This window comes from Eschscholzia californica, unplaced genomic scaffold, assembly GCF_041429995.1.
Source record: "Eschscholzia californica isolate CP2 unplaced genomic scaffold, dmEscCali1.0.p SCAF_2, whole genome shotgun sequence".
NCBI lineage: Eukaryota > Viridiplantae > Streptophyta > Magnoliopsida > Ranunculales > Papaveraceae > Eschscholzia > Eschscholzia californica.
The window spans coordinates 54,023,587-54,034,086 of record NW_028238309.1 but is presented as its reverse complement, the minus strand read 5'-3'; the positions used below and the strand labels follow the sequence as shown (position 1 = coordinate 54,034,086).

Genomic DNA, 10,500 nt, shown 5'->3' with positions numbered 1-10,500 from the left:
TACAGTAACCCTTCTGGCGTGGGTTATCCGTCGAATTCCCCCTACTAGCTATGTTGCTTGAAGTAGAGCCGAGATGAGAATCATCGGGTTGAGTGGAGGCACTTGCTGCAGTTCCTGAAGCAGCTCGAAGTGCCATACTGCGTCGCTTCCACCAACTAACCTGAGGAATTCAATGACTTAATACTTGTCCAAGTTTGCCTATATTGTTAAAAGGGGGAGATTCAAGCATTTTAACCACATGTCTGGAAAATGAAGGAGAGCAGTGGCTTACTTCGAATAATCTTATATTTGACCTATAGTTTTGGCTGGAATAGTTATTTCTTGTTTCGGAAATTCTGGTAGTCTTTGTTTTATGAAATCTAGAAGTTCGTTGACACTAAAGAGCAGAGTTAGATTAGATCATTTGATTGTAAACCACTTCTTTCTATGTTATACGTGTGGGCGCTCTTGCATGCCTCATGATGCTATAGATTTTGATATCTGGTTTGATGAAACTCATTTGCATCTCTTGAAGTAGTTCTACTGCCTCACGAAGACGCTCATTTTTACTTAATCCATCCATAAGTGTTCTGTAAGTGGCGATATCCGGACCCTGACCACGAGACTTCATTTCTTTGAAAAGTTCCTTAGCTTCCACAACTCTTCCCACCACTAATAGACCACCAATAAGAGTACTACAAGTAACGACATTACGATTCAATCCCTTCCGACACATTTCTTCATCTATCCTCATGGCCTCATCAATCATCTTTTTCTTGCAGTACGCATTAATCAATGGGATATCTTTTTTTTTTGAACTTAGTACCAGCTGAAACTCAAGCTGACACTAACCCCTTAATGACACTAACCCCTCAACATTGATCTTTTTTTTTTTTGTTGAAAACATTTATCTTATTGATTTTTTTTTGTTGAAAACATAGATCTTATTGAAAGAGTATTTTACCGGGACACAGTGTTAAGGTTGAAACCAGATGTGCTAAATATAACACTGACATTTAGTACATTTCAAATGTTCCACATCAATATACTCATTTTGTTAAAGATACTGTAAGAATGAGATCTGACAATTCCATTTGTCAATTTGTTTTAAAAGAAAAAAATTTGTCAATAAATCTATCCCAACACAAAATTGAGAGAATAGGTGGGCGATGAGTGGACATGTCTTTAATAAGGGGTTGTCAGTTCGAGTGGCATTTGCACAAAATAGGTGAGATATAACCGTAGAATTTAGAGGGTATGACTTGCGCACCGTGTTGGTGATAGCTTTTTTTGCGCTTTATTTTTTGATGTAGTGGACGTTAAGCCTATTCTTTTCTTTGTTTGGGTTCAGGTTCCCCTTCAGCCTATTGATTTAAGCAAAAAAAAAAAATTTTGGCTCCACGCTTTACTTGAAAGTACTTGCTAATTGATCTCATAGTATTAATGATTGAGGAAAAGAGAAAAGCTTCAATATAGAAGTGATTCTGCTATATATATTTGTTTTTCCAATTCATCAAAAATTAAAACTGGAAGGTAAATACTAATACATCTCATATTGAGAGATAAACATAGCAGTAGACTTTTAGCTGATTTATCAGACTAGTGAACTAATAGAATTGGCACCATAATCTACTGGTTGACCTTAAGAGTAGTTAAAAAGTATAATGTTTAATGATTTTTCCCACAGGGTTACATACAAACACTAGAAGATAATTATGAGATAGGTAAGGAAACAAAGAAAGGTTGTTTATTGAAAGTAATAATTCTTGAATCATATATTCAAATCATCCGGATTTCTAATTAAAAAAATTGAATATTGAATGTGTGATTTAGAAGATTCATTTTATTATGTCATTGACAAATTAAGAAGAAGTAGTCGTTTGTCTAAAGATTAACATATTCACTATAAGTAGAGAATATGTCGGAAATAGTCCGACTTTGGTCTTGTATAAGCAAAAAACCCGCAGTGTGAAAATGACTTTTGAATGCAAAGGTAAATGCCCTTCTCTCCTCCCTATGCAGGTTGGTAGTGATTAGTAATGTAATATCTAATGCAGGAAAATAAACATGGCACGAGCTATTGGGGAAAAAAACATCAATAGCAAAGGAGACAGTGATGAAGGAGAACCCATATCTGAAACATGTACCATTTGTTGAGACTGGAGAACCAAGACCTCATGATGTTCGTTACCGTTGAAATCCCCATGAATCGTTAGAATAATCAATGGTGGTACAAAGTGTGTCTTTATGAACAAACAAATGAATCAAATTATTATAATCTAGATTTTAATCCATTATGATAGCATAAATTTGATCCATGTGTTTCATTTTCAGGTTGTTATGGTGAACAAGTTCAGCTGGTCCAGACATAGCCTGTGGACTAGGCAAACGGACGACATGGACACCAGGTTGACAAGAAAACTAACCTAACTAAAAAACATATCCCGACCGAGGCTCATCAAAAATTAACAAAGGATGAAACTTCTTATTTATTGATAAGACTACTTCAGAGTTTCAATTCTTTATTGAGTCTCTAAACCTTTCATCCTTACCCAACAAGTTTCTTGTTCGGAATTTTTAGAATAAATTAACCAACTTTAGGGACCAGGGCAACAACTGGTTCTTCGGACGTACAATTGAGGGTAACCCATAACCAGACGCGGCTGCAATTATAATCGAGAATCGTGATGCATCCTTTCTGTATGATCCTCACTTTGACCAATGAGTTTTCTCTCTCTATTGTCTCTTTAGCTATGCTTGCCTTCACTCCCACCAGCTCTGGCCATTCTACCTTCCCTGCATTCACCATCCATCAATACCTTACAACACACACACACACACATATATATATAACTATATATATATAGAAAGAGAGATCTAGAGAGAGAGAGAGATCACCAAGGCATCTGACATCCATAGTAAGTCTGTAGTTTAAAACACTTGAGGAAAGGCTGATCAGCTTAAACAGATTCCTGAATGAAGGTGGTGGTGGTTGTTGTTGTGTATATGTGAACCTATAGAGAAATAGAGAGAGAAGTGTTAGATTACTTTCTTGATAGGTGGTTGGTGGGGGATAGAAGAGAAGTTAAGATAATAACTCCACAAAATTGAACAAACTTAATCAATGAACAACTCCAATCAAGAAAAAAACAAAGAGAGAAAGTAAAAAAGAACATAATGTTAAGTTTGTGGCCATCCAACTCAAAACCAATTGGCAATGAGTGGAGAGGACCTATACTTTATATTCTTGGTTGCTAGTTACCCATTCTCCAATGTGGGACTATTCTCACACGCCCCCTCACGTGTGGCGTTCTTTGAGCCTAACACGTGTTTTTTTTTACGGGGTGACGTGGAGCACGTGTGGCTTTTAAGCCTATCACGTGTGGGCCTAGCTCTGATACCATGTTAAGTTTGTGGCCATCCAACTCAAAACCAATTGGCAATGAGTGGAGAGGACCTATACTTTATATTCTTGGTTGCTAGTTACCCATTCTCCAATGTGGGACTATTCTCACACATAAAAGAAAAAAAAAAGAGTGTAGTAAATGAGCCTAAGAACTTTAAACAAAAAAAAAAGAATGAGCCTAAGAAGTGTTTCATCGTAAACTATCAAACCAGCTATCATCTACGCGCCCGTTGTCATCTCTAACCTGTCGATAGCTCAAACCGACAAATAGAGTGTCCACAGTCCGTTGCAGTATATACAAGAAGAATTCATGGCCGAAATTAGGCCCATTTTCATTCTTATGCAGGCGTTCCACGCCCAGATGACGCCCCACCTCCGCCTGTAATAAAAAGAAAATAATATAGCGACATCGACTGCCAATAGCAGAGATCAGTGGCCCATAGATGTTGTTATTGATGCAGTTTAATTTGATTTCTGACATTTTCTTAACTAGGTGTTTAGTTCGTGTAGGAATAGGAATGAAAATATGTGTAAAAGTTTACTTTTATCTTAACTTAAACTACATAAAATACACATCAACTTTGGTATATATTAAAATCAATATTATTTATTCAAACTCGTAGATATGAAATAATAACAAGATACACCAAATGATTAGAATTTAATTTAAAGATAATAAATAAATGTCTTGATAAAAATTTATCTAAATTAGAATTTTGTTCAAATTAAAATTTTGTTCATAAAACATAAATAGAATTATATCTAAACTTATAAAAAAATTTAGGGAGAATTTGACAAACACCCCCACTATTATATGAATATTAGGACTACACCCCCACTTTTTGAAAACTTTTGATATACACCCCCACGTGGACGGAAACCGTCAACTTAGCGTTAAGTTGGGTGTCTGCGAAACACACGTGCCAACCATGACGATTTTACCCTTTTGTAGTTGTTAAAATATTTCAGAGATTTTGACATACACCCCCAATATTATATGAATTTTGGGACTACACCCCCATCTTTTGAAAAACAAAATTTCTCAATTTGCCCTTCAACTGTCATCTTTTCCCTCGTGTCTTATAAACTTATTTATCTTAGACAAGCTAAAAGATCAAAGCGAAAACACTATTTGGGATATCAAACTATAGAAATGATGGGAGGTAGATACACAGGCTCTTAACTACCTACCGTTTTTCGAAAATAGTTATTGAATCAGACTCTTCAAATGTTATTGATGCAGTTTAATTTGATTCCTGACATTTTCTTAACTAGGTGTTTGGTTCGTGTAGGAATATGAATGTAAATATGTGTAAAATTCACTTTTTTTTTTTGGAAGTCAACTACGATCTACGTATGTCATTACATTTGGCACTTGATACATCATAGATGTGTAAAATTCACTTTTATCCTAACTTAAACTACATAAAATACACATCAACTTTGGTATATATTAAAATCAATATTACTTATTCAAATTCATAGATATGAAATAATAACACGATACACTAAATGATTAGAATTTAATTTAAAGATAATAAATAAATGTCTTAATAAAAATTTATCTAAATTAAAATTTTGTTCTTAAAAATAAATGGAATTATATCTAAAATTTATAAAGATTTTAAAAGGCTTCCCCGTTTTTGTTAAAAGGCCTCCCCATGGTTTCGTTGACTTAGTAAAAAACCTTTGACTTAGCTTGGTTAAAGGGCCCTCCTCTTTGAATGGGTGAAAAAAACCCCCTTTAAAGGTGTATTTCACCCACATTTTCTCTTCTCCATCTCATTTTCTCTCTCTGCCACATCATTTGAGCACGCCACATCATCATCTTCTCCGGCAGGATCGCCGGCCGGCCAAACTTCCGGCCGGCGACCTTTAAAATTTTTTTTTTTTTTTATTCTCTCTCTCTCTCTAAAATTTTTTTTTTTTTTTTTTAACTCTCTCTCTCTCTACAGATCTAGAGAGAGAGCATATCTATGTCTGCGAACAGATCCAAAACGGATCTGTTCGCAGACCTCCAAAGGGTCTGTTCGCAGACCCTTTGATGGTCTGCGAACAGACCCTTTGAAGGTCTGTTCGCAGACCCCATTAGAGGTCTGCGAACAGACCTTTTGAAGGTTTGTTCGCAGACCTCTAATGGAGTCTGCGAACAGATCCATGCTCTCTCTCTCTAGATCTGTAGAGAGAGAGTTTAAAAAAAAAAAAAAAAAAATTTGTTTTGAGAGAGAGAAGAGAGAGAATAAAAAAAAAAAAAAAATTTGAAGGTCGCCGGCCGGAAGTTTGGCCGGCCGGCGACTCTGCCGGAGAAGATGATGATGTGGCGTGGTCAACATCACCGGTCTTGGGTTAAGTTTGACCTAACGGCGTTAACTTTGCCGTTAGGTCAAATATTGATGAAGGAGGTGCTCTTTTGTAGAGGGGGCCCTATAACCAAATGGGTTCTAATGAGGGGCGCTTTTAGCGGGGAGGCCTTTTAACAAAAACGGGGCGGCCTTTTAAAATTTCCCAAAAAAAATTTAACCAAAAAGCAACTTCATCTAATGATCAAGACACCAAACACATTGGCGGGGACTGAAACGGAGCAGGGTAAAATGGGGGAAGACCTACAAACGGGTTGAGAAGAAAAAAAGATCAAACGAATTTAGTGGACTAATTACTACAGAAGAAGGAAGAAAATGAATGTCCTCTTCAAAAGACTGGTTCCGGTTTCTTCATTGAATCATTTCCTCACTTTCATTCTAAAGCCAGAAAAAATTCTGAGAAACTATTACCATTGTTCTTCAGCTAAATCCATTCCTACCCAATTCCAAAGTTCAGTAATAGATCAGTGTAAGTCTGGGAATATTAAGAATCTTGATGATGCCCTTGTTTACTTCGATAAATTGATTTCCATCAAACCTATTCCTTCTACTTCTACCTTTAATCAAACATTGAGTTCAGTTGCCAAATCTGGATCCTACTCGGATGTGTTTACCCTATATAAAAAGATGATTTCAGTAGGAATACAACTTCAGATGTCCACATTCAATATTCTGATTAACTGTTGCTGTCAATCAGGACAGGTAAACTATGCTTTCTGTGTTATGGGAAAATGTCTAAAGAGTGGTTATGACCCTAATTTGATCACTTTCAATACACTCGTTAAAGGTCTGTGCATACAGAAAAATATTAGTGCTGCCCTTGAAGTGTTTGATAAAATGACTGACTCTGGGATTCAACCCGATATTGTTACGTGTGGAACACTTATAACTGGCCTATGTAGAGTTGGTGAAGTGGGTCTTGCTTTAGAATTCCAAACCAAGATGGTAAAAATATGGAATTTATCTCCTGATGTTGTTTCATACAGTGTGATAATAGATGCTCTTTGCAAATTAAGCCAAATCAGTGAGGCAGTTAAACTTTTTGACGAGATGTCTAGTCGAGGAATAGTTGCGAATGTTGTGACTTACAGTTCCCTAATCAATGGTCTTTGCAAATGTGGACAGTTAAGTGAAGCAGTGAAACTCTTTGAAAAAATGTCTAGTCAAGGAATTGTTGCGGATGTTGTGACTTATAGTTCACTAATCCATGGTCTTTGCCAATGTGGACAGTTAAGTGAAGCAGTTAAACTCTTTGAGAAAATGTCTACTCAGGGCATTACAGCGGATGTGGTGACTTATAATTCACTAATCCATGGTCTCTGTCAATGCGGACAGTTAAGTGAAGCAGTTATTCTCTTCGAAGAAATGTCTAGTCAAGAAATTACAGCTGATGTGGTGACTTATAATTCACTAATCCATGGTCTCTGTCAATGCGGACAGTTAAGTGAAGCAATTATTCTATTCGAAGAAATGTCTAGTCAAGAAATTACAGCTGATGTGGTGACATATAATTCACTAATCCATGGTCTTTGTCAATGTGGACAGTTTAGTGAAGCAGTTAGTCTCTTTGACCAGATGCATAGTCGAGGAATTACAGCGGATGTAGTGACTTACAATTCACTAATCCATGGTCTTTGCCTATGTGGACAATGGAAGAAAACAAGAAAATATTTTGATCACATGGTGGAACATGGTATTTTGCCCAACGTAGTGACGTTCAATATCTTAGTAGATTCCATCTGTAAAGAAGGGATGATGAAAGATGCTTGGGAGTTATTTCAATTAATGGCTAAATTAGGAGTAGAACCTGATTTAGTTGCATATAACACGATGATTAATGGGTTTTGTTTGACAGGTCAACTGGAGGAGGCAGTGAAATTGTTCGACTCAATGGTAGATAAAGGATTGGAGCCCGATGAGATCACTTACAGTACTTTGATAGATGGACACTGTAAAACTTGCAAGTTGGATGAAGCTATGCAACTTTTAGAGGAAATGAAACAGAAGGGATGTAAACCCAATGAATACACATACACTATACTAATATCTGGACATGGTCAGGGTGGAAGATTTGGAACTGCAAAAAAGCTGTTTATTGAGATGCAAACGTGTGGGCTAACCCCGAATCTGGTAACAATTTGCTCATTGTTCAATGGCCTCTGTAAGAACGGAGATATAGACACGGCAGTAGAAATTTTTCAAGTAATGGAGGGTAGTTGCTCTAAAGTCAGCATTGAAATTTATAATATGCTAATTGATGGGTTGGTCAAGGCGGGAAAATATGAAAAAGCAATAAAGGTATATGATAAAATTTCAAACAAAGGATTAGTACCTAGCATCGTAACATATAATACAATGATTAATTGCCATTGCAAGAACGGGATGTTTTGTGAGGCTTACAAATTGATCAGTGAAATGGAAGGGAAGGGTTGCTTACCCGATTGCATCACGTATAATACCATCATTCTGTGTTTGCTAAAGAAACGTAAGGTTGATGAGGCAATGCAAATGCTTCAGAAGATGCGTGAAAGAGAATTTTCCCCTAGCGATAATGTCATTTCCTTGCTTGTAGATTTGCTTTCTGTGGAGGAGCTCAAAAACCTAAAATTTTCCGCTACTCCAAGAATAGATGGAATCAAGGAATGATTGTAAGTTGAGGTCCTTCATATACTTAGTAAGTGAAACTTATTGTATTGCAATATTGCTCATATATTAGTATCTGGTTTTGTTATTTTTATAAAGTTGAAATTGATATACATGTAGCTCATACATGTTTCAAGTCTCTGATCTCTATTTCTCTTAAACTTAGTTTCGCAAATAACTTGTATAACAGGCGAGACAAACAAACATGTAGTTCCAGAATAAGAATACCTACACAAATCTTACTGTCTCCCGTGACCGTGAGTGATAAGGCTCTAGAATTCAAGATTATCTCAAGACAGGTTCAATGTGTAGGAAATGAAACCAATTGCTCATATTTATGAATGAGGCATCCTTATATGCTGCCTTTTGCTTTCCATTTGCAACAGAAAACTAATCGTCATAAATTTCTTTGTCAAAATAAACATTGTCAGTAAGATGACAAAACAAGAAAATATGCAGAAAATGAGGTTGGTGAGGACAATTGAACTTCTCGAGATACTTGAGAGAGAATTTACCATGAACTTTGGCATGCATGATTTCTTGAATGTTGTCTTATAAGCAAATTATTACGCTCTAATGCGGCTAAACCCGCGAAAAAAAGCCTGCAAGAGTTGAGTAACGGTATTACTCTTCGTGTCTGATTATAAGACCTTAATACCATTCTAAGCCTCTCTATTATAATTGGAAGTAATGACGCACAAATGCTAACACAAGGTTTCCTAATTTGAGACATTCACTTGGTCTAATAATCAGGCGTCTAAAACAACTGTATAAGTAGTATTAAGGATTCTTGCAATAAAAAACAGATAAGCTCAAGAAAACTTATATCTTTAAAGAGCGCTTCGAAGAGATTTCTTCTTCTTGAATTACTAGGATAAATTCAGCTAAACTATCGAGAGAAGGCATTTTATATACTATTAGAAAGGTCTGTATCTAGGGGTGGGAATCGGTCCGCACAAGCGGGAAACGGACACTAACTCAACCGATCCTGACGGAACGGGCACAAGTCATAAGTGTCCACTCGGACATCCGGACAAAACAGGCGGATTTTTCGCATTTTTCTCTAATAAAGTGTCTGTCCGTGACCGTTTTGATAGTCGGACAAACTGGGTATCGGTCGGTCGAGAACCGGTCACTAATGAACAAATAAAATTATTTGGTAGCTAAATACAACTTTTTAAACTCCCGCATTACAATTCCATAAATTAAATGAATACAACATTAAAAGATAATCATTGAGAATTCTCATGTATTACGATCGCTTTTATTCTTCTTCTCAAGGATTCTGATCGGTGTATGGTGGATTCTTGGGTTACGGATGAGGTATTGAGATTTTGAACGAGAGAGACTAGAGAAGTAGAGAGGGTGAAGGCGAGATTAAGAAAAGTGATTGCTAGAGTTATATATTTTGACTCTTGAAATCTAACGGTTGTAGCTAACCCTACAAATCTAAGGCTTAAAATCAATCATATAGGCAGGCCGGTATAACCGGTAGGATAAACGAACAGGTATGAATGGGCAGACTATATAAGCGGGCGAACTGGTTCGGATCACTGGGTAAGAACCTATGCCCACGTCCGTCCGCTGAAGCTCTTACCCTCGGGCGGGTGCGGACCGTTCGGGCATAAGACAGTCACGGAACATTCGCATTCGGACGATCGTGGGCGAGTTTCGGGTTTCCTGGCCAAAACCCCACCTCTCTGTATCCAACAAAGCAAGAACTCTTTGTGATGCTTGTTTTGTGTTGTATATAATGAGAAGTTCATGAATTTTTTCGAAAACCTGTCAAGATGGTAAATCAAAAATCATCCCGTGTTTCAAATCAAACTTATAAATTTATGAACTTCAAATTTCAGATTGTAAGGACTCGACACCACCACATTTTTAGTGATCAACAGGTAGCAGTCAAACCTATTCATCTTTCATTTACACGGACAATAGAAAAAATCTTTAGAGAAAAAAACCAAACGAATTTGGTGGACTAATTACTACAGAAGAAGAAAAAGAAGAAGAAGAAGAAGAAGAAGAAGAAGATGAAAGTCTTTTTCAAAAAACTAGTTGTAGTTTCTTACTTCAATCATTCTCTCACTTTCATTCTCAGAAGTTATTACC

At 36.6% G+C, this 10,500-nt stretch overlaps 1 protein-coding gene across 1 annotated transcript; it reads left to right on the top strand.

Moving 5' to 3' along the window:
* The first annotated feature begins 5,948 nt into the window (after positions 1-5,948).
* Positions 5,949-8,486, top strand: LOC147559066 (uncharacterized). Its single transcript, XM_086660839.1, has 2 exons — positions 5,949-7,438; positions 7,601-8,486. The coding sequence occupies exons 1-2, from the start codon at positions 6,061-6,063 to the stop codon at positions 8,389-8,391; spliced, it is 2,169 nt and encodes a 722-aa protein (XP_086516965.1). The 5' UTR covers positions 5,949-6,060; the 3' UTR covers positions 8,392-8,486.
* The last annotated feature ends 2,014 nt before the right edge of the window (positions 8,487-10,500 follow it).

Bases quoted from the DNA above. Each gene is read 5' to 3' on its own strand.
- LOC147559066 (XM_086660839.1), top strand. From the start codon at position 6,061: ATGAATGTCCTCTTCAAAAGACTGGTTCCGGTTTCTTCATTGAATCAT. The intron at 7,439-7,600 runs GTATTTTGCCCA...TTTGTTTGACAG, and splicing joins TGATCACATGGTGGAACATG to GTCAACTGGAGGAGGCAGTG.